The sequence below is a fragment of the Eleginops maclovinus genome, chromosome 6, assembly GCF_036324505.1.
Source record: "Eleginops maclovinus isolate JMC-PN-2008 ecotype Puerto Natales chromosome 6, JC_Emac_rtc_rv5, whole genome shotgun sequence".
Classification (NCBI taxonomy): Eukaryota; Metazoa; Chordata; class Actinopteri; order Perciformes; family Eleginopidae; genus Eleginops; species Eleginops maclovinus.
Genome location: NC_086354.1, coordinates 17,464,558 through 17,492,419, shown reverse-complemented (window position 1 = coordinate 17,492,419; position 27,862 = coordinate 17,464,558). Strand labels below are relative to the sequence as shown.

The 27,862-nt window shown below is 40.1% G+C and overlaps 1 protein-coding gene across 3 annotated transcripts; it reads right to left on the bottom strand.

The window, feature by feature from the left end:
- Positions 1-503: 503 nt before the first annotated feature.
- On the bottom strand, positions 504-22,700 carry cables1 (Cdk5 and Abl enzyme substrate 1). Of its 3 annotated transcripts, XM_063885647.1 has the most exons (10): positions 21,999-22,697; positions 11,054-11,125; positions 10,835-10,927; positions 9,819-9,896; positions 6,846-6,954; positions 6,032-6,188; positions 5,790-5,893; positions 2,721-2,827; positions 2,376-2,583; positions 504-1,169 (listed from the first exon to the last, which is right to left on the bottom strand). In XM_063885647.1, exons 1-10 carry the CDS (start codon positions 22,559-22,561, stop codon positions 1,029-1,031), a joined length of 1,632 nt encoding a protein of 543 aa, XP_063741717.1. In that variant the 5' UTR covers positions 22,562-22,697; the 3' UTR covers positions 504-1,028. The 3 variants fall into 3 exon arrangements, with proteins under 3 accessions (XP_063741717.1, XP_063741718.1, XP_063741719.1); XM_063885648.1 differs by lacking the exon at positions 9,819-9,896 and having other exon boundaries at positions 21,999-22,696; XM_063885649.1 differs by lacking the exons at positions 5,790-5,893; positions 6,032-6,188 and having other exon boundaries at positions 21,999-22,700.
- Positions 22,701-27,862: the final 5,162 nt, after the last annotated feature.

Genomic DNA, 27,862 nt, shown 5'->3' with positions numbered 1-27,862 from the left:
TCACTGTTTAATGGCATTTTTGCACTCATGAATACCTCTTCAAAACTGCCTTCCTGCCCCCGTTATAGCACTGTAAATGTGCTAGCAATATACTCTAACATAGAGCACAGGAAACTCGACACTGATAAAAGTGGGTCTTGTCTCATTAAGTCCATAGCAAGCATTCGGTATAAAATGAATGGAATGGTATAAAATGCAAGGAATGGTAGAAAATAAATGGAATACTTCAGTGAAAATAGGAAGTCCCATTTTGTCTGCAAGTACCTGTATGCAAACTATCAATACTTTTCATGCCGATAGTAGTGGATAGAAAATGGTGAGTAAACCATAAGAGAGATAAACAATCCAAAAGGTTATTTATGACTTGTGAGATGAACACAGCTTATTTTCCAGGGTTAGTTCCAAGCTCATTAAAACTGTCCCTCTTCCCTCTATGTCTCGCAACATTAAAAAGTGCACTTTAAGATGATTACTTGCGAAAAACACGAGTCACTAGGAGGAAGTCCAGCCAAAACCAGCCACTTAAAAAGGCCTTTGTTTAGTTTGTATGCAAGTCAGGAGGCAAAGAATCATACCGGAGTTTACATACATATTAATGAAAAGAGATGATAAAATGTTACAATCATTCGTTGCTTTAACTGTGAAAAATGTCCCCATCAGATTCAAACAAAAAAGCTCCCTTAATCAACAAGAGAACTTTCAAATATACAAAGTGAAGATGAAGACATTAAAACATGCAAACAATCTGTTTGCAGACGGTTGAACAATTTCTGTCAGAAGTCTGTGTAGTGAAGAGGAATGTCAAACAATGGAGGAACGTTTTAGAAAATGTGACCCTTTGGCTGATTTCAGGTCTCCTGAGAGGAAGGAGAGTTGTCGGCTGCAGGTGATTGACAGCCGGCACAACGTCAGAGCCGTCAGACGTGGCAAAGGAAGGGTGGGAAGATGGAGGATGGAGGATGGATACCGTGGGAAGCTGAGAATCAGAAGGAGAGCCTGCTGGTCTTCCTCCTGATGGGTCACTAATGCTAGGAGGTCTGCAGCAGGCGTCTGTAGTGGGGCATGATTTCTTGTTCTGGCAGCTGCAGGTTGAACTCTAACGCCACCAGGACTGGGAACTCGAAGGCGATCAGCTCTCTGCGGTTCACTCTAAACCTCTCTTCCAGTTTCTGCCACAGGAAAAGAAAGTTAAATAATTGATACATGAAGCTGCATTCCTAATAGCTTTTTTTTACTACACCCACTTATTTTAACCAGCATTTCATGAGGCCTGGCACGGTAGATTTTGCCTGTTTGGATGGTTGTCAAACCACGGTTGAAATTGAGAGACAATACTGAGTTGGTTTTGCCCATTCTAAATCACTGACAAATCTGCCACAATAAAAGCTTTCTTTGAAAAAAAGGGATTGTACAGATGAAACACTGTTTTACAGTACCACTCAGCCTGTGGGGAAAAAAGAACTTCTTTCATGTCTTTTGAATGGATATTTCTAGAGTCAAAATAACTCCCACTTTCTCAAGTTCAGCTCAGGGATTCCCTGAGATTTGAGAAAAACTATGATTTAAACTGGAGGCAGCATAAAGGGAATTGTAGTTGTTTTTTTAGGATATCCAAACATCTGGTGCAGATGAGTTGACTAACAACACTTTCTTTCTGACCTTCAGTTGTTTTCCCTTAGCGGCAGGCTTGCTGTGGAGTCTGGTTCACTGGTTGGTTTGGCTATGTTTCTGACTAGATTCTCGATTAAAGACAGGGATCTTTTTTAGAGAGGATGACTGTAGAGCAACTAAGAGAATGAAGGTTTCAGACCCAGCAAGTCTCTAGACAAAAAAATGCAGCCCTCCAATTATTGGATTTGGAAAAACGTGCAATTAGCAACATCAGAACAAGAGTTTACCTTAAATCTGGAACAAACTCTTAAATGTCAGCTTTGATGGTATTAAAAGGTTATGTCAGCACTTAATCCTTTTATTTCTGAGTGGGACTGTAAAACCCCTTTTTGACCAACTTTTTTTTTATGCATTATGGCTGTACTGTGTCCCATCTCCTTGTTCTATTAACAAAAAGAAAATGTTTAACCTATAAAATAGTTTGTTGTGTTCTGGAAACAATTGATGTTGAAACCAGACAGTCTACACTAATCTTCACATATCCCTTATGGTTTCTAGTCCTGTAAAAAATTGAGTTTATATCTTTATTCATGAGAGAAAAAAAATCCTAAATTCAAAAATCTATTTCCTGATATATCAGAATAATCCGCAAACATCACTGCGTGACTGATGTGACTATCTAACCTGGTGGACCATAAATACACAAACCAACATCAGAGAATGATCAAGTCACTTTTCTTTTAGGCGTAAGCGAAGAAACTTACATCTATCAGGTGCTTGACCTCATGTTTCTTGAGATCGCCACCAATCTTGGCAGCCAGAAGGACACAAGCTCCAGCGCAGAGTTTACGATTCTGCTTGTTTAGTTTGCCTTGAAGCACCAGTTTCTCAAAGTAGACGAAAGCCATGGCCACTGTCGGTTCCTCATAACCACATTCATCCTGGGCCAACTTTTTTATCTCCCTTTTCAAGCTGCAGGGGGGAGAAAAGGTGGAGATCAACAAAAAAAAGTGAAGCCAATCAATAAGCAGATATCAAAGGAAAAATAACAAGGCAGTGTGAAGTTAAACACTTAATATGACTTTTCAATGCATTTCTGTATGTTTTACCTCCTAATCTTGCTGAGGGTAAGCCTTATGTGGGGGAATTTCTCCTTGAAGGTTTCGTTCATGTCCTTCTTGAGGTCAGAGGGTTTGACGTATTCAATGACCGTAGTCTGGAAAGAAAAACCAGTGGTGTCACAATGACCACACGTTCAGCACTGGGCAGGGTGACTGGATCCTCACACACTAGTGTTGGATTCCACAGTTTCACAATGAGGCTTTGCGGAGAGCTGGTGATACCCGTGTCACTTAAAAGATAAGTCTGCTGTTACTCTATATCTTTCTTCACAAATCCCATGAAAAGACCAGAACCAACAATGAACTGATCCCACTAACACACATCCCACTGTGTGAATCCAAAGCCTGACATATCACGTCTTCTTCTGTGACATAGAGCGCCATTGTAGTCCAAACACACCAATAAACCAGTGTTGCCCTGGGTGACATAATCCTTCACTAGAATGAACATGGGCACTGTGGTTGATTTACAATAAGTACTACATGCATTATCATGCTGCTGTAAACACTCATTAGCACACCAAATATGTATCAATCCTCCACTGAAAACAGTCTCAAATTATAATTTACTTCAGTGTCTCGCTGTTAAAGCAAATAACAGTGCTTTATGTGCTTCGACCTGAATGACGCACAAAGCGAATCAGCGTTGAAAGATATTGAGATTGGCTGACTTATTGCTGGTTTGGATCTTTTCAAAGTATTTGCAGAGGATAAGAATAACATAGATGATCGCCTTCCTTTTCCTGTGGGCTCAAAACATGCTTGATTGCTAACCAAGCTTTCCATGCCTTCATCAGGCTTCCAATAAACACGTTTTGGTGCGTGTTATAACATGCTTTAAGTACAAGGAGACTGAGTCACATTAGTTTGGGTATTTTGTAGTGGGTCGTATTGTATGTGGTACAGTATATTCCCTAGAGTAGATAGCGGTTGGTAGAACCACAGTGAGCGTATCAGCAAACGTATTTTAGCCACTTAAAAAAAGAAAAATGTTGCGACACTGTACCTTTGATAAAACCGTTTTAGACACAGAATTATTCATGCGCTCTTTTTATAGACACCACACTCCATCAAAGTAGTGATTTATACCTCAAAGAATACCGGTTTCGCTGGTAGAGATAGTTTATAACATCCAAACTATCCCCTTAAGACAGTAAAATGAGTGGCTGAGTGTTTATCTGCAACGTAAATTAGAGATGTTCTCGAGGCAAAACAGCAGGAAGCCTGCTAGATGTGCAGGATAATTCTGATTGATTATGACATGGGTCTTATTTCTGTCAACTAGAGCATCAATCCTCTTAGTAATAACAACAATCACCCATTTAATTCCTAAGCTCTAGGAACATTACTCAGAGAAATCAAACCAACACTCTTGCCATAGTTTTCCATGCAGGATTATAACCAACAGTTAGTCCACATTTGGAGTTTGACCTACAACACTTTAGCCAGATTATCTAAACCACTTCATTTGGCCTGTTTTTTCTTTTTTCACTTACCCTCACACCTACACACAGACTGGCATACATACATACAAGACATTTTTCACATGCAAGTATTACTGCATTAAGATTTAACTGCATTGCATTTATGTTTTGTTTGCCTTTGTTGAAGATATACAGTATATAACCTTTAAAATAAAGTATTGCATTGTTTACATTTATTAGACCTTTGTTCCGTAGGTATTTCTTTAACAGCTAAACTTTGCTGTAGCAATGTCACTGAGTTTCCAGACTGAAGAAATGACCATCGTTGTAAAGATGAAAAGATTAGAAGTAAACTGAAAAGGTGCCAAACATGATTTGGTACTAGCTTTAAAAATGTAAGACTTTGCTGCTTTTCCTTGTCACGTATGCAACGGTGCTAAAAACATAAAGATGATCCTCAATATGTATGCACCATATGAAGTGTGAAGAATTGCCTCCACCCTGAACACCACGCTACTGGTCATGAACCGTGAAGGAGAACAAATGCCTATCGATGTTTGAAGCCGCAAGAAATGAAGTAGAGCTAAATAGCACTGACTTTGTGTGACAGAAATAGTCCACTATGACCATGTTTCACACTTATGTCAACACATAAAGACATTTAATCATTCCATGTTTTCACCCTTAGGATATTCTTACACTATACATATTACAAAGCCACAGACATGTTTGTAACCACATTTAAAATGACTTAAGTTTTTCCTTGCTTTCTAATAATATTCCAGGTCATACACATTTCCTTAATTGCTTGCAGAGCCTAAAAACTATAATTATGTGAAGATTTAAAGTGCAGTTAGAGAGTCATGTTCTCTAAGTAGCCTTTGCTCAACCTGCAAAAATACTGAGAATGTAATAGTTCACTTCATGTAGTAAACACAAAAGCCATTGTTGTGAGATGCTGGGTTTTGTAACTGGAGGAAGAGGAGAACAAAAAAACACATAGCCTGGCCTTGACTTAACATTTCAACTATGACAGTCCCTGTTGTGTATTCTGCCAGTCTCCGTAACAAAAACAGAGCCGAGGAAAGAATGAGGTGGGAGTCTAGTCAGGTTTTTTTCCCTGTTTCCCACCCACAATAAAACATCCGTTCTTTCCTGGAAAAGAGCAAGAGCGATTAAGGCTCAGATACAAACGCTACACTCGCTGTTGCTCCGGTGGCTGCTTAATATCTGCTGCTCACTATAGTAGCGGATAAAGCATTTTTATTCACGACCTAGAAGGTGGGAGAGAGTTTGGCCCAGTGACCTTGCTGATTAAAACTTAAAAGTGCTCTCTCAAAAACAGCTGATAAAATTGAGCTTTATTAAGAAAGAAACTGTTGAGGCAGATGTCTTTCTTGCTAGTGCTGGGAAAACTCAGCATAAACTGTCCTTAATGACAAAGATAACCATTGACAAACTCACAACAAACCAGGGACATTTCAACAAAAACAGAGCTGGGTCTATTTCAGGAATCTTCTCCTGAACAAAAATAACCTTTCCATTCTGGTCTCAAAAGGAAACGTTGATGTTGTGTTTGTTGTTCCTGGTGCTGGTAATGTGTTTTTAGACACAGTGAGGAGGGTTTTCTCACCATGTATGAGGGGAAGATGAGGACCCTCTTGTGTTTCCCACAAGGCCACTGCGGGTCATCCAGCAGGTTGGGATCGTAATCACGAAATTCCCCCAAATCATTCCCTGATACAGGCACAAACACAACAACAAAGGTTGAGACAGATGTCAGTAAAGATACACTGGATAATGGAGAAAAAACAACAGAGTGCGAGTCATCTGCCACATTCATAATGAATGAGTACTTGTTGGCAGTGGACTGACCTGTGTCTATGCTGCTCTGGTTGCTGTTGGCTCGGCCCAAACTGAGGCTCCTATGGCTGGCGTTACGAGACTGAGAGAACGACGAGGTGGAATCAATGGTGTTTCTTCGACCACCCAGTGCATTAGTGGGATACAGGAACTGGGTGTAGGACACAGTCTGCAGACACAGGAGTAGTTATAATCTCATAAAGGCTTAAAATGATAAGCCCATAGTGTTACAGGTTACTTACAGGAAAAGCACAGGTGGTAGAAATAACATAAAGGATGACCAGTATATCACACATCAGTACATACACAGGAACAGATCTGCCTAAATTGAATGCATTTATTAATATTGTGTTTAATTACACTATGGGATTCAGGCTATGACATGTCCAAATGCTGCTTAGAAAAAAAGCCTAGTTCAAATATGCCAAGAACTGTATTGATGTCCTTTATTTAGTACTCTTTGTATCAAATACACACTGCAATATTGGAGACAAGAGTATTAAAATGCAAATATTGTGACATAGCCTAGTACCCTTCTGGCCTAAATTTCATTATTTTTTGTATACATTTAGTTATAAATAATCATGTTTTTTTTCCCATAATGGAGCTAAAAAGCAGTTTAACTTCTCCATCACCTCTCAGTGCTTGCTCAGTTAACCTTTGTTTTTATCGAACACACTGGACGCGAGTACATCAAATCTAAAGCACACATGCTACTTGTTCCACTTTGAATAACATTTTTACTTACTACATTATACACAGTAGGTTTTTGTAAATTGGCCTGTTCTTAATTAGTTACAGTAAGTTCAAGCATATTTCAACTGACCTTTCCATCAGCTCCTAACTCCACTCCCTCCAGTCCGATCACCATCTCCTTGGCACTGACGCCTCCTGACGGGTGCCGCTGACGCCCTCCTCCTTCCAGTTTGACATCCCTAATGAGCACAAGACCTTTAGATCTTTCACTGAACAAATAAACCTCACCGCTTCGTTTATCTCTCTTTATCTCCTTTCCTTAACCTTCTTACTGACGCCTGATCTAGCCCACCTCCACATCTGTACCTCACAGATAGACCTGTACTCATCAACTGGACCAGTTTGTATAAATCTGTCCTTTGGTGTATCAGGGTTAGTTTATAGCAGGCCAATCAGCTGCTGCTTCACTAATGCTTAATATGCAGTACCGCTGTAAGAAATCTGCAGGAGGTCAAAGGCTCTGCTGGAGTAGAGAACTCCTGGAGAATAAAGTGGAGAGCCCTCAACTGCACACATTTTATATTAGCTGAATATTTATTTTCATTTAATGTCTGCTGCTGAGAATGTAGAGTAGACTCGGGTGAACATGCAAAATGAAAACTGTGAAAAAAACATTTTAAAATATACCAATTAAAGTAGACATTGGTCACTGACATGATTTAACATGCTATGATATAGCTTCACTTGATGATCACTAAAATTGACATTTAGTTTTCAAACTATATGGGCTAAAAAAGTCTCTTGGACTTGCTTTCACGTCAAAACAAAAAGACAAGTGCGGACAAATATTAATTTGCGTTTCTGTTGTATTAACTTAAGCCTTTTTAACCTAATATTCTTATATTTCATTTCAGAATGTGAGCAGACAGCAGACATATCGATAACACTTTCTTGTTTTTCTACTCCTCCCTAGCTCGGTCATGCTTTCGGTTAAACTTGTGTGCCCAGATAAACAGAAGAAATGACACAGAGGGACTTCACATGACTCCCCCTGTGTTATGATGACATGCGGGGCAAATCTGTTATAAATGAAAACAGTGTTATTTGGCAGACATGCACATCAAGACACAATGTTGACAGATGCATCATAGACATAGAGATCCCCAGGCAGCAGACGTCTGACAGAAGAGTGGAGATGAAATAAAAAGGGGGAAACATACAAGACAGAAAGCTTTTCTAGGAGAAGAGCTTTTCTAAGAAGCGATCCAGAAAACAATTGTAGTGCTTTAATCTGGCGAAAGTAGGGGGAAATGAAAGGAAATTACAAGAAAAGCCGACATTGCTTAGTAACATGCATGGATAGGAATCACCGGCAAATATCTGCATGCTGGGAGTGTTATAATATATGCAAATTCTTCATAATGCCCTATAAAATGTTTCCAAATCTAGAATAAAGCAAATAAATATTAACAACACTAAAACTGTTTTGACCCTAGTTGGCTACTTTACTATTGAATGATTCAACACTCAAATAAACATTTTAATGTCGGCTTGAAATAATACTCCACAGCAGTCTTGCCCAAGTTTCACACATAACACTACTTTTATGAGGTAGGCTAAATTTGCTACAATTCAATGCCAGAAGCATTGCCCAACATGGATGCTTTTTAGGGTCAGATAAACTGAAGAATATGAGGAAACCCATACCAGCACAGGGGATACATGCAGAGTTCGTACAGAATAGCCACGGTGGACTGTAGCGGGGCTATGAACCCAGAACCTTATGGGTGTCAGGAGAAAGTTAAGCCCCATAAACCCAACCACCAATCAAACAGTCTTTCAGTCTGAAAGGTTTAACGTTTTCTTTCCTTTAATGGAATAGTTTGAGATTTTGCTTTCTTACTGACAGTTAGATTAAAAGATTTATACTCACCAATCTCATAGCCATAGCCTAAAAATGATAAATGCTAATATCTGTTAGCATATTTCAGCATTAGGTCTAGAAATAGGGGAAAACAGCTAGCCTGGCTTTTTTTGTCAGGGGGAGTAACTTCATTTGCTGAACTGCAAAAGTGGTAATTTTGTCCATGAGGCAGAAGTTATAGCAAGCTTGAAGACAGAGAGACAAAAGGAAACAACTACATGCAATCAGCACTTTTGGGCCCAGTCGTCTCATAAAATGTTGTTTTGCAGTTACAACACTTTACTGAGGCAGCCAAAGCCTAACTGTTAAGTGTCAATTAACAGCAATGAGCAGCCAGATGTATATATTGGATAGCCCTGGAGGTTAATTAACCTTTGACCTGGCACAGATTGGCTGGCTTTAGATGGATTGAGCTTTCTGTGTTCACTAAGCACCAGTGTGAAGCTTTTCTTTCTGTGCATTATATTCAATGGCGTTTATCTCTCCCATGACACGTTCACATCCTCCCAAACACACCGTTTCATGGGACCTTGAGGTCTAGGAGCCAAGGTCATAGTCATACTAGAGCTATCCCCATGCAAGCCAGGCATAGAACCAGCCATAAAACACCTACAGATAAGCATAAATGTTTTCTGTGTCAGCACTCATAAATATAAACTCTAAAACATGGCAAAAATGGTTCATTAGAAATCAAGCAGCGCTGGAAGCAGATACTGCGTATGCCAGCATAACGCATAATTAGCCCAACTGACAACACACGAAAAAAGTTGAATAGTTAAAGTTACTAAACATAAAAAGAACAGAAACCTGTGAAAGGTGACACTAAAGAGCAAAGTCAGCGCTGAAACAGACAAAAATGGGTTGATTGAACAAAAGGGAAGATTTGCTTAAAGCCACCGGAGCCATTATGGGGAAAAAGCAATAAAAGCATTAAGCACTGGGCAACAATATAGTCTAGATATATAGAAAATTAAGCCTTTGCAGCCCATTTCAGCCCGCTGTTCACTTATTTATCAGACGTTAATGGCAAAAATGCATCCACCAAAACCAACCCTTAGCCATGTATGCACCATTCAGAGGAGAGTACATCCAGAGAAAAAGAGCGATGGGAAAAAAAAGGGAAAGAGGGAGCACAGGCCGGAGGAGGTTACAAAGTTCGGCATGCTGTAGGATACATACCCTGCTTGGCTACAATCTCGATATGGCAGGACAGAAAAAACACTATAGAAGGATCTTCTGCCACTGATTAGGACTATCCTATAAAAAACAAAAATGTAAAAAAAAAGCTGATCAATATCTATCTGACAAGATCCACAGATTAAAGTTGGAGCGAGTGTGCAGTAAAATTAGAATCAAGAGAATGAGCTGCAGACTTCAGAGTGGCAAATGTGGGACATAGTCAGTGGTTGGGGGTAATAATGATGCATTTTTGTAAAAAATACCTTCAGTGAGCATATGCTATTTTTAATTAAACTGTGCTTTACTAGTGGACACATTTATAAAGTATCCAGTCAGAGATGTATTCAAGTGAGATGTCAGCAGCACCAGAAACCCCTCAAATATTTTGGTTTATATCTGCAACTCCCACACTATATTCTGGCAACTCTGGATATAGAAAAACATGCCTTCTATACCATGTTTCAGTTAATAAACAAATAAGTGTGGAAAATACTGGAAACTACAAAAAAAAACCCACCCTGAACCGAGGTCTGGTCAGCTAACCGAATTAGATTTCAAATCCAAATAATGTGACAATTATGAAATTCACCAGAGCAGTAAACTCTTTCCATGTCTTCTGACCTAGATTAGACAACAATCTTTCCTTGGGTTACTATGAGCAAACCCATTAACACCCCTATGCCATTTCATTTAGATTTAGAGATGTATGTGCTACATGCAAGCTTACGTAACCTCTGACACAACGATATGTGACTTAGCTTGTGATTTCACCATTTTTACAGTGAATGGATGAAGTTTCAAATAAAATTATACCTTGTGAATTGACAGGTTTCTCAAAAACGACTACATTTCATTTACGAGTCAGAATTACATGAAGTGAATGGACCTGGCCTGCTTGCCTACGATGAGGCTGTAATGTGAGAAACATCCAAACTGCAGTTCATTGACTGGGGCAGCCTGCCATTATCCACTGAGGACTTGTATTGACTATGGGATAGCCTTGTTTGCCTTCATACCTTCCATTGCGCATATCATGTTGCCTCATGTTCTTTATGAAGTGGATCTTCTTAAAGCTCTTTGGTCGGGGTGAACCTGATAGGGTTCGGCATCTAAAATGTTAAACAAACACAAAACATCAGTTCCTCAAAACACAGAGACACTGTGCCAGTGAGTGAGATATATTACAGTGAGGGCAGCAATGCAAAAGGTAATGGTATTTCTGTGCAGTTAACTACCTGCGAAGAGGAGCGTTCTCCTCAATGTCCTCTAGCGTTTCAAGTGAAGAGCGTTGAGAGATGAGTCTTCGCCTGGAAGCAGACAGTCAAAGAGGAGGTTTTAAGTTAGGGGACACAAAGAGACATCATCACAGCAAACACAGGACCAATTGTTCTTCTGCAAAAAAAACGTTTTTAGAAAAACAACACTTGCAAAAATGATGTTGAGAAAACCTTATTGTGATCTTTTTTGACAGACAAATGGGCACTTGGTCCATTGCAAAGCAATTTCATTAAAAGTAACAGCACTTAATCAAATTATTTCCACAGCACAGCAATAACAAAAAATTGCAAGAATAGAATTGAAAAAATTCTTACACATAAAGGTCAGTCAGGGCATCAGCACACACAAACTAATGTGTACTTTTTGTGTAAAGCAATGGGAAGTGGAAAAAGTCCACCATATTGCACTTGTACATTGCACATATTACACAACTAGTGAAAGCCTAACTGACACTTTGCCCTTTTTGAATTAAAATGTTACGGTCAAATTTCGGTGAGTGTTCAATAATTGTTGAAGTTCTTTACAAGGACATGGAAAACTAAATATGTGTGATCTCTGAGGGCTTTTGAGCAAAAGGTCAAACAAAGTAGTTAAATTATTACCTGCCTCTGTCTGTTCTGTGATTATTTTACAAAAGCAAGTCTTGGACGGTTTAGCAAGGACCCTCCATCGGCAGTACTGTGTGCCTGTATTGTCAATCATCACTCCTCAATCTTACGTACATCACAGAGGTTTTTCCAGGGTCAGGGCTGCTAAAAGGATAAGGCTCGGCCAGCACTTTGTGTAACACATTTAGTAACATTAGGCCTTTATTTCACAGTAGTTTCATGGCTCAACAGGCTTATTCTGCAGAAACACTTTTATATGATTTGCTGCCACTGTAAAAACAAACCCACATGTGACAGCTAAGTATGCCTGAGCTGTTCCAAAATTACATTGTGATTGTATATTTAGCACCACAATAACAACATAATCCAACCCATTAATCACCTTACAAAGTGGCCACATTTAATGGCAATGGAAATAAACACATTAATGGTCAAATAACAACATCGTGACACATTTTCCCTACAGGAGATCTGTTAATAGTAAATACATTTGCAGCAGAGTTGGAAAAGCCAATTAAGAGTCTAAAAACATGTCTGTTTACACCAGCATAGTGAAGATCATCTAGGTCTTTGCAATCCTTTTCACAATTCACAAAGTGTTGTAATGCTACGGCCCTGCACGATAACACAAACTTGATGCCAATTGCCTTCCTCTTCAAAGAGCATTTCAACCAAAGTGGGGAGAAGGACAGCGGCACGTTAAGCAAAGTGGCTGGTTAATAAACAACAGATCATGAGGACAGATTAACAAAAGATGACTCCAGCCTTGAGGATCCCCCAGGGTTTAAATCAACACAAGCTAAGTGAACAGTGTATGCTGTAGGAGAGGGGCCGAGTAGAGTGTTTACATGACAAAACACAGTTAGCAGACGAGTAACCGAGAGCCTGTATATTATGCACTGTATATTATGACCCCTATAATCATAAACTGGAAGGGGGAACATTACGCTCTGATAAAAGGCATGAACAGGACATGATATAGTCCACTTGAATATAATGAAGGGGTGTGACCTTTGCCTGAAAGTCAGACAAGTGGTTTCATGTGATTTAGGGTCTTAGATCATCCTTCTGATAGCTTTGCAGGATAAAGATCTGAGAGCACAGATAGTCCAGAGGACAAAGCGTCCTCATGACGGTGCGACACTTCATCCCTGAAACAATTCAGGTCATAGAAAAACAATTCAACATGGTCATGCTTCTGTATATTAAGATGTACCTTTATTAATCCCTGTGGGGAAATTCATATATTGATTTATTTAAAACCAAACCAATCAAACATGATACTTTAAATGTCTTATCATTCAGCCACACCCAAAAACAGTTGTGTATGTTGTAATCTTTCATCCTGTCCTTACCTTCCATACAAGCCTTAAAGCGATCAGTCCTAAAAGTGAATGTGAATAGAGAATAGGACAAAAACTACAGTTCTTGTTCTGCATCTTAAATAACATTGTTGGTAAGACTTCAGCGGCTTGACTTGGACAAATTAAATTAGTTATTTCATTAACGTTGACTGCTGAAGCCACAAACAACTTATTAGGAATGTACAGTGGATCTTGTCCCATTTTTTACAGTGATCACTCAACAGCTTGTCAATCCTAAAGAAATTACTTCAGCAGCTAATATCTCTGAACGTTCATACAGGCATTAAGATTGACAGAAAAATTCAAACCTGTCATTTAACTCTGCAAAGAGTGTTACGCTGTGTGCCCATGAAGAAATAACCTCTTATTGTAACCATCTGTTTCCATTCTGTGTGACGTTCTGTCATTTCTTTCCAGGCCAATTTCTAGTGAATTGTTACTGATCTTCAGAAAATCATTCATCAGTTAGCCAAGGGGCATGTTTCCAGATCAGGAGGACACAGCTGAACCGTGAGGACTTTGATCCAGGCACTGTAGATGAACAGCAGCATTGGGACGTGTTTTTCATGCAAAAGATGTTTTCCAGGCCTCTACAAATCCTGGAAACAATAACACTGGCCAGGCCACTCATTCACCTCAGATCCAACTCCTACCAACTGCGGTTAGAACAGCCTGTTTTTACCCAGTTTGAAATTAACGAGGCCTGGTCAGAAGCTTCAAAGAAAGCTCAGTATAAATCAGTAGCAATAGGAGCAACAAACACACTATAGCATCTCTGAAAAAATCCCTGCTATTGAAGCCTCAAGCGATTAAACTCAAGCACATTTTATAAATGCAATCAATGCACAAGTTATTTCTCAAACACAATGACATCCTCCTGCAATGAGAGTGCTTAAAAAGCCATTGATAATCCTACCTAGCAGTGCCATGCAATGAGCTATACAACTCAAGTGGACTATTTAGATGTGGAGATTAAACAGTTTTACACGTACGCCCTGTTGGCCGCTTGCCACAGGATATAGTCTTCCATTTGCTGGAGAGTCGCTGAGTGGAAATAAATGTAATGTTCTGGCCTTCTTCACACAAATACTGCCCGGGCCAACGGAAATGTGATTATTCTGATAAAGAAAAGCACTGTCGTTCAGCCTGTATGACCTGAAAACACACCAGGAGTAGGAATAGGATGTGTTTGCAGATTTGACAACTCATGGGCTAAAAGGAAGTTAAAGAAATGGAAACAGGGTGAGAAACAGATCCAGCCTGTTATGGACATTTTTCCTCAGGGGTTTTAGTTTAAACTGCAAGATGAAAACATATGCTTGTTACACTTTAAGTAGGTTTGTCAGTCGAGACTTAAAGGGTTGTCTGAGTGTTTGTTGACCGCACACTAGAAAGGAAAATTAAGCATTCTTTTATAATCCTGGGAATATGCCAACCATGACCTCAGCGAACAAAAATCAACCTCCTAACCAGAAGTATGTGACCCAGTGGCACTAAACTCCACAGGACCATTATAATGGGTTACACTGCTTGTTTTCCAGCCACAGTCTCTGGTGCCTCATGAAAAAATAATCTCGTACCTAACGGTTAACTTAAAGAGGCATGAGAAAAGCCTGGATGTGTTTTAAGGGGGAAAGAATGAAATGAGAATTGCTTAACACCTAAGGCAGACAAGGCCAGATGGTAATAGAATGCTATATTTAAAATCTGCAGCTCTAGGCGTGTTAATTCATGATGGATGAAGGCTGAGGAATGGAAGGAAAGCTGAATATGAAATCATCCATCATTTGCATGCATTAGATTTTGATGAGGATATGGGCAAAAGCACTTTTGGCCTCAGAAAGTCTATTTTGGCAGCACATCAAAGGCTCTTCGACTTCCTGAATAGGAGCAGGACTGAGGGCCAAAAGTCTGAGGGGAGAGTGTGTTTCTGAAGCCCCTGGGATAGGAAGTGGAGGACAGAAAATACAGAGCGGAGAGCCAGGCTGCTTCTCAGAAAGCCTGGGCATCCTGCCTCTCCCAGCCAGGGACCTCTGGACACGTTTCCACCAGCTGCCCCCAAAAAAACAAACCAGGCACTGTGCAGAGCGCTCGTCTGTCTGCGCACTGGTGGAATATGGCCACCTTCCATCAACAGGTTGCTTACATTGCAACATTACAATTAATTGTGTGTGTATATCCTCCAACTTCATACGTATTAACGGACTAATCAATATAATGGCTTTGTAGAAACAATAACTCAACACTATGCTTAGGGCTAGGTGTTAAACCTCAATGCTTAGTTTGGTAACAACTGAAATGTGTCAGTAGGACTAAGTATTGGAAACTGAGTACTGTAGTACTGAAAGCTTAGAGGCATAGAATGTTTAGTAGAAAAAGGTTTTTGAGTAAAACCATAATTTTGCCAGATTTTGAATGTACTCCATTAAGGGAAAGCTCTTGCACAGCTGCTTGCGTTTAACATTAAAGAAGTTTGGCTTCTTTTGTTGCATAACATTTTTTTTTTTATTTAACATAAAAACATTACTTAAAAAGGCACTCAGACAGCGGATGTCTGCTGAGGCCAAGAAGCCTTAAAAGGAAAGTCAAAATTATTTTGGGTGTCTTTCCGGTAATTTGGACCCTCTCCAAAATGGACTAGGCACTTCATTGGCCAATGCTACATCCTTCCTTCCTTCTTTAGTTCTGCCTACAATATTAATATAATGCAATTGAAAATAATTTAAATCTATTTGAACCAGAAGTTCATTCTTTTCCTTAACAAATAGCACTTGACAGAGCAATCCCACCGAAAGGTGCATTTGGGTCAGTGACGTTTTAGAATTTCAAAACAGTAAACAAATTAAAATGATAAGAGAAGTCCAATATTGATTTTTTTGTGTAAATCTATATGTATATTTTCAGTTTTTATAAGTGCCCTTTGTTAAAAATAACAATATATGGAATTTTAATGCGTTTCATTGTATACAGTCCTTGAAAATGTCATACGGTGAAACGTTATTATTTTTTTAAATAAATAAAATTTGATATTCATGTCACAGTTAAAAAACACCAAAAATGTAATAGTTGATATGTTAGTATTCTATAACTAATTCAAAATATAAACACTTACACAACAAATACTAGATATTTAGTTTTTTAATGACTACGGCGTCTCACCTTTTAACATTTGTTCTATTTTTTTGCTATAAATTCATCAAAAATGGTCAAAGGTTATATATATTTATATATCATACTATCTCTCCTCCATTACATTCATTAACCATGTAGAATAACAAATTATTAATTTGATTTATTATAAAATTCAGTGTTTTACCATATGACATATTTTGTTTGACCGTATGACATGCAATGTCAATGTTTCTTTGCATTTTGAATGTATTAAATTGATGTAGGTCAATTCAGAATAGTTTCAAAGAACAAGTGAACCTTTTATTAATAGTTGAGAAATTGTGAAAAATTCATTACTCAGTTAAAGAAAAGAACAGTTACATTCATATCTGCCATCAAAAGGTTATGAACAACCTAATATCATAAAATGTACAATAACACAATATAACAATACAATCAAAGCTCATGTTTCATATCGATAGATTCCTCAAACTGATTTGTGATTTTCCCTTGGCTACAAAAAAAACGTTTAACAAAACATTACAGTAACATCGTTGAAACAGTAACTTTATCTTTCATTAATATAAACAAACATCCTCCGCCCCCCACCCATGCACTCACATGCACGCACGCACACACACTGACACGTACACACACAACTACCACAAAGGGCTGGTCATTGCTCAACTTTTCACACCAATATGAATCTTTCCCAGTCCTCAAGTGACAATCTTGAGCTTCGACTGGTTGATGGCTCTGGTTCTGAGATGACAGCAATGACATCTGTTTGGAAGTAGAACACCACATCTCGGATTTGGGGCCATACAAAGCAATTCTTCGTCCCAGACTGCTGCATACAGGAGACCTCGACTTCTTCTCCGACGACCTTCAGTACCTGCCCAACAAAAGGCTTTTTGTCATAAGACACTATAACCATCTTTCCAACCACGTCATCTTGGGTCGGAATGGTGGCAGAGGGTGCAGCTTTTTCAGTATTATAATTTAGGACTGAGGGTGATTCACATTCACAGGAAAGTCCCATACGATGGCAAAAACAGGACAGTTCTCTGCAGGAGATCTTGCCTGGGGTGTTTGTTGTCACCTGATGAATACCCAAAGTGCCTCTGACTACTGGCAAAACATCTGGCACTGCCTCATCCACCCTGGCGATGTCAGCCTCTGATACCCAATGGAACTTGACACTCGAATTTGACTTTTCCAGAAAGGAAAACAATTCTTCAGGGTGTTGGATATCACCTCCTTGAAGCACAAATGCATCGGCAATCCTTTTTATTGAGCCACCAACACCATCTGGCGCCCCCTTTCCATGTGCCTTCTCTGAAAAGTTCCATGTCATCTCCTTAATGCCACGAATAAAAGGCAAGGTGCACATCAGATAGAAATTTTTCCTATTCCTATATTGCGTTAGTGGGCCATCACTCATGAAGTGCACAGTGGTGATTCTTGGATTGCGTTGGATGTCATCCAGCACAGGCTTCAAATGTGCCCATACTGCCCGCTCGTCATGTCTTAAGGAGTCAGATATTGTGGCATAAGCTTGTGACCCCTCTTCCGTGTAAGCCATGCATGTATGGACAGTGGCCTGTTTTCGACTCCCCCCCCAGTGGAAGTGCTGGACCTCAACATTCAGCTTACAGGCGTAGTTCTCTGAAAAGTCCATGTGGACTACAGCCTCATGGTGTTTTAGACTGTTCTTGACTTCTCTGCATTTCTCCACCTGATGAATCCACGTATACTGATGCTTGGCCAATCTGTCAAGTTTTTCATTGAAACTCTTCACGAGATCCGCCCACGTCCCAGTCAGAGTTTTCTTCACAAAATGTGAATAGGTTTTTCCATCAGTGCAGACCTTCTCCCTCTGCCACTGACTCCACGACACCTGGCCGGATTCATCTGGTAGGAGTGGCTCCATCTCAGTGTAGCAGCACTTCGTACACAGCCTATGCATACACTCCCGGCTTTTCATATCGCACACAATGTTGCCAAGTGCTTCAGTGGTACTTTTACTGGCTACAAGGCCACTCTGGTGTAGTTTCTCCAGTAGGAGGCTAACATTTTCATGATCTAAGCAAGCACATGTGTTTCTGTCATTAGCCTTTGGCTCAGTTACATAAAATGGACGGAGACGAACAAACTGCCGGTAAGACACTACACATCCCTCTCCTACCTCTGCATTGTACTCCTTGTGGAGCTCTTTAAGCGACTTCGACAACACACGACGCTGTTCCTTAACCCTGTCCTTTGAAACCGTGTCCTTTTTTCCAGGTAGGAGACGGCTGTTTTCATCCCTAGTGAGGAACTCCACCACACTCCGTCTTCTTGCTGGCCCCTTCCTGAAAATCTTTGTTGATCTGTTTTTTATTTCTTTTCTGCGTTTTGTTATCATCAACCTGTTCGCTTTCTTCCGACATCTATCTGCTCTTCTCTTTTCTTTGACAAGGTCCCTTTTCAGCTGTGCTATCTCCTCCCTCAGTTTCTTTGTACGTTGCCCTGTTCGACTGCTGGAGGTGGTCTTCTTTGGGGGTTTATGAGGGGTTGAACATTGTTGGGATGGCCCCGGTGGTGTGGAGTGTTGGGATGGCCCAGGTGGTGAGAAGTGTTGGAATGGCTCAGGATGGTCATGGTGTTCGTCCACAAAAGAGTCTTCAGACACCGGTGTCAAATTCATCAATGCCTCCACCTGCCTCTTTTTCTCTCTGCATTTTTTCTGATGGAGCCTCCACTGTTCCTTCTTCTTTGCATGTGCAACTGTTGTCAGTTCTTTGACGGTATGGTAATGATTACCCTCTCCAGCTTGTTTCCTCTGCCGTTGCCTGCGGGTATACATAGGTACATTAATTGATATATATATTCATTCATAGATACATACAACGTTAGGCTATCGTGACCTACTGTCAGGACGGAGTCATCAGTAGTGTAACGTTAACTAGCTCAGTGATGTGATGCTTATGTTGGCTGTATCGTCCGTTTTAGGCCACCAGTGGCAGTACTTCAATCAGCTCAGGCACCGAAAGGAAGCACCGAAATTAACGTTGCGTTTCGGTCCGGTAGGTACCGGTCATATAGGAACCGGTGCCATATTGGTACCGGATTTCGGTACCCAACCCTAGACATAACTGGCCAATACTGGCATTCCTGACATCATACACTCTCACAGTTATACCTTTCCCTCCTCCTGGCTAGGTTTTCCTCTCTAGCAGCAGGATCTGCCATTAGCTTTGCACGGAAACGTGCATACCTCTCCTTACTAGAAAGAGGCATCTGTAAAAATGTGAAAAAAAGTTAAAAATAGGCAGAAATATATTATATATATTAATATTAATTCATATTAGTTGTACAAACTATATATGTAGTAAAACCATTAAGAAATAACTAAATAATTCAGTTAAATGCCCAGTGTCATATGGTACAACAACATGTCATAAGGTCAAACCGTTTGTCCATATGACATTTATTGTTTGACCTTATGACAGTTTCATGCTTTGTCATTGATAACAGGCAGTTGCTTGGCCACCTACTTATAACTTCATCCTTGACCTTGGCTTTTATACTTTATATTTCACATGTAAATCAATAATATTTCCAAATTTAAACTATTTATTCCCTTTTTTGGCGTTTGACCATATGACACCCAAATCTGCGACACATGGTACCGCACTGGAAACGGTGAAAATAACTGAAATTCAGGAGCAAAATCTTAAACTCACCTTCAACTTGGGTGGTCTTCAGGGGTCCTCTGAGTGATGACATCCCATGTCACATGACTTGAGTCATTAATATGCAGGTCCAAAATGGCTTCCAAACTTTGTTTGACCATATGACATAGGGAAAATGTGTCTTTGCGGAACAATTTGTTTTAGATACTAATGACATTTCTTGAAACTCTATCTCACTGATACTTTAATATGCTTATCTTAAGACTTGAAAAAATATGCCAAATTAAAAAGTTGATAATCTTTGATCATTTTTAATCATTTTTAATGCAGTTGTCTTAAATAAGTTTAAGTGAATGCTGTTTGACCATATGACAATTGACCACTTTAATAGTCTAAAAGTTACCTAATTTTGATTTTTTCACATAATTATGAACAGTGAGGAGGACAAATAATACGAGATTAAAGCTTATATAGAATTTTAAACTTATTTTATATTAATATATAATATTTATTGCTCCTGGAAGTGCAAATCAATGCGCCACGTCACTGACCCATTTATTCTGGAGCATTTGAGCTTATCACATGACCTTTCTCAGCAGATGAAGTGTGCACAGCTGTCACAGAATTGTAGATAGTCAACTTTTTATTTTTCTGAGCACTTGAGGACCTCAAGGAATCAAAGAAAGAAAATAAAATTGTAATCTTGACTTTTTAAACCAATATTAACTCCATGACAACTGGGCAAACACCATATGCTGAGGAAGACAATCAAAAAAAAAAAAGAACTCAATTGTGGTGACGCTACATAATAATGGATACATGGATACAACGGATTGTGCATTGGTTGGTATTTTTTGTGTGATCTCATAAAAAAATGAAATGATTAATGGTGTCTTTTTGGGTTATACAGCCTAATCAACACACTTCTTTCAATATGAAAAAGTAGAAATTAATACATTCGGAAGCTGTTTGGCAGGGCAGTTTCCACGAGGTCAGGAAGGGGAACTAAATGCTCGTTGAGTGTTTCACCATGAAAAAGAGCTTTCTGAGAAAGTCTGCCAGAGACACCAGAGGAAGGAGAGGATTTGGGTAAGAGAGGGGCCCTGAATGGAAAGCAAAGCAGAGCAGATCTGACATTGACAGCAGATTCTGACAGTGAGAGAAGGATGAGACGAATGTGTCTGACAGCTGTCCTGCTGCGAGGTGAGACCCTCGAAAACTCTCCATGTGCCTGCAGTGTTACGACAAATTAGACGGACAGGGCAAATAAAAAGACATCCACGTAGAGCAGCAAGCCCATGTTGTATATGGAGTTGAACAGGGGTGTAGAGTTACAGGATGTCAACATCACGCTGAGGAGATGAAGGTAGCAGGTGTGTCACATGCTTTTGAAATTACATTTACAAAAAATCATTTAAGCACTTGTATGTTGCATCATTGGAGCAGGTTCGCAAGTATGACAAGAAACTGCTGAGTCCCCACTCTTGGGAAACCAGGTTACTGCTCCACAGCTGTTGGAACTTTGACCATACTGCACATATCTGTCCTTATGCAGACCAATGAACACCTGCATGCAGTAAATAAACAAACAGTTGATCCTTGTATTACTGTATCCAGGCAGACTGCGTTGCTGAGAACCAAAACTATCCTTCCAAAACAGCCTAAAAGAAACACAATTGCCACAGTTCATTCATTCAGGCCCCTGGTTAATGTGGCTTTGTGGAATCATAACAGAAACACTTACTCTGGTATAAATGGCCAAATTGTGGACCATCTGATGATCTACTCAAATGCAACATAATGAGTCAATGATATGCTGTAGATGTAAACACAAATAAAACTGCATTGGGTTTATCAGTGGCATCTTATTGGAGCTAATAATCGGCCTATGCAACATGATTGTGAAAACAAATTAAATGTGTCTGCAGGACTAAGTAAGTTAACCAAACGTGCATGGGGACTGACTGCTCCTATTCATTTCTCATGACTCCTTTGGAGAGTGACATGGTTAGGTTTCTGTTTGCTTGCTATGATGACATCAATGCACAGCCTGACTGTGCAGATCCTGCCGACAAGCTTCCACCTTTGACATCACTGTACTAAATGTTCTCAAACACCAGACATGGTTGCTCACACAGTTACCTTGATCTCTGCAGCTCTATCGCAGAGTTGGCAATCTGTCCGCCCTCCAGGCTGTAGTTCTGGGGGTTTTGCCTGGAGTATGGGGCAGGTAGGATTCCCTGAGTGTACGTCTGCAGCCTCCCTCTAGTCGACACTGGCACCGCGGAGAACGGCGAGCTGAAAGTGGAGGGCATGAAAGCGTCGCCCTCCGTGTCTGCACTGGACGGGGCAGCTGCGGGACCCGTCCCGAAACTACCCCGGCTGTTAGCTAACAGAGCCTGGTTTGCAAAAGCGAGCGCCTGGGCGGCCGTGGAGGCAGCCGCCGCCGCAGCAGCCGCAGCCCCATACGCCGTGCGCTCAGGAGAAACCAGGCTCTGACTAGTCCTAGCTTCAAGAGAGTCGTCGTCTTCGTTCTCATTGTCTGCATCGTCTTGCACGGGTCGTCCATCCAGGGAAATGTTGCTGAGAAAGGACAACGCCGCTTGCCTCCTCCTCGGGTCTATGCGTTTCCGCGTATGCTCGATACTGGAGTGCTTGATCTGCAGCGTGGCTGTGGATGTGTTGCTGCTCGTGGCAGCCGCCATGGTCTGCTTCCAGTGATCCGAGTCCCCGCAGCAAGCGATCTTACCTGGCAGACATTAATAAAGTGTTAATCGTGCTTGTGTTGGTGAATGGTAGTGGCCTGTCTTTTAAGTACATGCGCTTAACTGGGTGAAAACAGGGAGGTCACGTGTGTGCAGTATTGTGGCAGCACAGGGAAAATTCTGACCAATGGGCGGTCAGGAATACATGTGTTTTTTTCTCTACCTTTTCCTGACTGCTAAAAGCTCTACTGGCTCGTCTGACAGGGTATGCCAAAATTACGTAAACAACAAGTACGGTATATGTAAGACAGTTTAACCTGCAGTATATTAGTCGTCATGCTTAATTTGCACGTTTCGATCCGTTTGGAAAACCTACTGTAGAAAAACAACTTTCAAGCTTTTATTTCAAATTTCATTAAATCATGTTGAAGTAGCTGCTTGCTGAATTGTCAATCCGCAGCACAAGGGGCAGTTGTTTGCAGAATGATCAATGGGTGCTGACAGAACAGGGCCTGCCTCAGTTTGTTTTGAGAAAAATCGATCATTTTCTGAATTGTACAAATCAGCGTCTCTGCAGCAATTGCGCCATCTTTCTGCTTGACATGCAATGCGTGTGCTGTTTTCCGCCCAATAACCCCATTAAATATGCCATCTAGAGGTGTTTGTGTGCCACAACCACAGTAACTTATGCAAGGGAACATGTTTTGGTCGGTACAGCGTCCTGTGAACGCTGGGACCCCTCAGCCAAACATTTAAAACAACAGAAAACTTTAGGGAAAGTTCCCTGCAAGTTATTTAAATACCTTTAGACGATTTCAGATTGAAATACTCCCTGTTGCCCTGTTACTGCCAGTACATGTAGCAGCAGAACACACACCAGCTTGATTAGACCAAGAAAACAACCAGTCAGTTCTGTTGTTAACTTTTTTCTCGGATTTGACCATGTGAGCAAAATATGAACTAAATTTTAAAAAGTCTTATGTCTAGGTTTGAAGAAATTTTTGTCCAATAGCGCGGGATTTAAAAAAAACAATTGCTGATAAACTTAGACGGTTATTATAACATCACAGTCCTGGCGTTGACATAGGGAAATAATATTTGTAGAAAGTCATTTAACTCTTAAAACTCTTTATTCCTACAAATCAAACTCTAAATATTTAAGAATATTATCAATCAAGTTTGCTTATCAATAACCAGTATAGTAGGGATAAGTAGAGTTATTAAACTCAAAATCTAATTATGTAATGTTCACTTTAGCCATGTAAGAAATGTAATGTTCCTGTGTAGTTGGTCACTTGCAGCCTTACTGCTGTACACAGCACTGAACTTTAACAAGTCTGCTTCTAACAATGTAAAATTGTTTGGTTATGTGTAAGGCAGACAGAGGTGGAAAAAGTACTTGAGTAAAAGTAGAAGTACCAGACTGTAGGAATACTCTGTTACAAGTCCTGCCTTCCAAATGTTACTCAAGTAAAAGTAGAAAAGTGTTATCAAAATATACTTAAAGTACCAAAAGAAAAAGTAGTAATTTTGCAGATTGGTCCATTTCAGAATAATATATATTATATGTTTTGATTATAAATATTGATGTATTAAAGTGTTATCAAAGCTGGTAAAGGTGCAGCTAGTTTTTATGACTTTGTATACTGCAGGGTAGCTTTTGAATTTGCTCCAGGTGTATCTAAAGTCTGATTATGTTTCACATCATTTATCAAAATCTGTAAAGTTACTAAAGGTATTAAATACATGTAGTGGAGTAAAAGTACATTGTTTACCTCTGAATGGTAGTGGAGTAGAAGTACAAAGTAGCAAAACATAAAATACCTCAAAATTGTACCTAAGTACAGTACATGTTCTTAGTTTCTTTACACCACTGAAGGCAGATAACTTGTCATAGAGGCTATCTTCTACACAATTTGCCTTTTCCTCATCTGCAGATTAGGTCTTTAAAAACATGTTAAATAAGTCAAAAGCTTGAACTTGTTTTGGATACTGCCAAGAACATAGCATTTTCTTCACCAGAAGAGGTCCCTGTTGGACCTTAAAGCTGCATGCATCCCACATTCTGCGTTAGACAAAGGACCACGTTGTAACTGATGTTTATAAAGCCCCTGGGTCAATGTCCATCATAATATCAGTGTGTATATACCTCAAACCCCTGGCTGTGTGTTTGATTGATTGCTGAAATGTAACTGTCACAGGTTAGAGGCACTATTGATGTAGACTATTTAATGATTTTAGTCACTTGTCCTTTAAGATTATGGGATAGATATATACAGCACTATAAAGAAGTTTGAAGTCTTGACAATGGTTCTACTGAGATAAACTCCACAACATTCATAACCAGAATGCTACACACAATATACATTTAACATTTAGCTACCCATGCCCTGCAGATCTATGCTCTGATGCCAATCTGTAGGCAGCCTGGGCAACAATAATGTGTATGAACTGCAGGTTCTTTAGTCGCAGTTAATCTGAGCAGCCCATCAGTCCCTGCACCGCCGCAGCAGAGACTCCTGCCCTCGATCAGAAACTCTGAGCTTCCTGTGTTTGTGTGAAGTTTCCTACTCATGAAGTACTTCAGCACCTCATTGTGAGGCTCCGCACACATGACTCTGCTATACTTTCACAATGATTAAAGACAAACATGCCAACGTTTATCATACATTTTCTTCACTGCCCTAAGAGGGAGAAACACAATACTGTAATATCTTGATTAATATCCTTGATTACATTTTTGTATTTGAAAGATAAATGGTATCAAGGTGAGAGGACATATTCTGGAAGTAAGAGGGCAAAGAGACAACAATAGGGAAATAAAACAGAGTCTTCCAGGTATTTATTGTCCTTATAAAAACATGGAACCAAGCTCTCACTGGGAGAAAATCCCTGTCAGTGACGTATGATTAGTGTTTCTGGTAATCCTACGCCTGGGAAAGGTTTTACCCTTTTGTTTTTTTTACACCAATACCATTTTGAGCCATTGCAGGGGAAAGCAATTAAAATGCCGCACCATCTATTTCAGGGGTGCTAATGTCACTGCTTGCCTTAGTTGGTCTTGCTGGGACACACACTTTAAATGTCTCACACACTTTACATGTCTCTCTCACACACACACACACACACACACACACACACACACACACACACACACACACACACACACACACACACACACACACACACACACACACACACACACACACACACACACACACACAAACACAGATACATACACTTTGAGGGCCATGAAAGCATGAAAACATCACCTATATGCCTTAGCTCTTACCCCACCCCAGCATGAAAACTATACCAAAATCAAATACCAATATACTGTAAAGAAGAGAATGCTTCTGATTCCAAAAATCCCTAATAAAAAATCTTTACAAATCCTTCTCTACAATGCAATAATACAAATAGTTTCTTATTGTGTGATCTTTTACCCCAAGTTCTCCCATATTCCCTGGTGGAGAACCAAATCTATCAACATTAGCAGCAGTGGTCAGATAAGGTGTGCGTTGATGAAGGATTTAGATAAGAGAGAGTGTGTGAGTCCAGCGCTGAGCTCTCACACAGGGACAGCTCCTTCTAATGGGACCGGGCTCTTATCAGAGGAATCAGGAGAGCTCCCTGAAGTTCACCTCGCAGGCGTTTGGACGACACTTATATAGCCCAGTGATGTACTGAGCAGAAAGAATGAAGTGAATATCGTGGGCAATGGGTTCAGTGAAGACAATCTTGTTTGTATTCTGTTCAGGGAGTGTTGCAAACTCAATAGTTTATTGAGTTGCTCGTAAAAATTATGTGAAAATAATCTACTAAAGTTTTTCGGAAATTCACTTATTTGTATCATGCCAAGAGTTACATGAGCAAATCAATACTAGTTTTGTGTGTGAGAGTGAATATGTTTAGCTAAGCACAAAGCCTGAAAACAAGGGGCGACAGCTAGCCTGGCTCTGTGTAACATTCAGTAGTACCTCTGTAGCACACTACACATGTTTTACATAGGCTTATGTGCTGGAGCAGAGACTTCCATGGAGACTTGTTGACAGTGAGGATGCCAGGTAACTAATATCTGCAAACAGTTGTTTCAGTATTCATTTAAAAGTTGCAGTTACACTGAATAAGTAATGTTTCTGTGTTTCTAATTCTTGCCTTCACAGAATGTGCCTGTTTGTGCCTGACACACACAGATATGCTTATCCTGGTTGTGTGTGAGTGCTCTGTGGTCAAGAGGGCAGGGCTGGTTGTGGTCGAGTCCACGGTTAGAGGGGGGGGGGGGGGGTGTGGGGGGGGGATAGGTCTGCAGTTGTGGCCTGGGATTGATGACTCTGTTATAGGTCGTGGGGAAAGAGCCCACCCGCGTGCCACAGACCCCCACAACATCAAACATGCCGTATTGTGTTGATCTATGGAGATGGCTGGGCAGCACTTTCAACTGAGTCAGGCCAGGTCCATCAAAGGATTTATCTCTTCACAAGATTAAAGGGGGCCAAGGCGTCTGCCAAACAAAGGCTAACTCTGAGGGTCAGCCCAGGTCCTGAACTGAAAGATTTACACAACCTTCAGGTCGTAGTAAGACCCAGAAGAAGACATTTCAGGCTGTATGACATCTGCCTTAAATCTGACAGCCTGTAAATTCAGTTAGCAGTTAGCTAGCTGATACTCCATCATGATTGTCCACCATGAATGATAAATTATCCATGAATATTATTTTGACGTGGATGTCTTTGTATGTTTAAATGTTAAGCAGTACCATCTGATGCTAAAAACGCATTAGCACACACTTTGTGTCTGACCGTGAGGCAGGCAGTGTTAGAGTTATTCAAAACCTCCTTTATATTTCTGACATGTTCCTGGCATCCTTCTGGATTCCACAGTAATGACGAAATCACTTTTTGGGAACATTAGGTCAGTTGTTTTTTCACATCTCCTTTGAAATAGTAAAGCGGGATCTATACTTAAACTTGTGCGTGAAAATCTGAACTACTTTTGTACCAGTTCTTGTCATTTCCAGTGACTTGTTCCTGTTGCTTTGACCTTTGAACCCTTTCCTATTAGTCACTTTGTAGTGTTTTTAGTCTAGGAATGCAGGGCTGTTTCGCTGTTGCACATATTGTTAGATGCTTTGGATACAAACAGCTAAATGCCAAAAACAAGTAAAATGAACATTATTTATTAGCCTTGTTTATAATTTGACTGTTTATGTTCTACCTCATTTTTCTTTTGGTATTCTGTTTTTTGAACACCAAATGCAGACATGAAAAACAATTTGGCCTAACCCTACTTGTGTTTTTC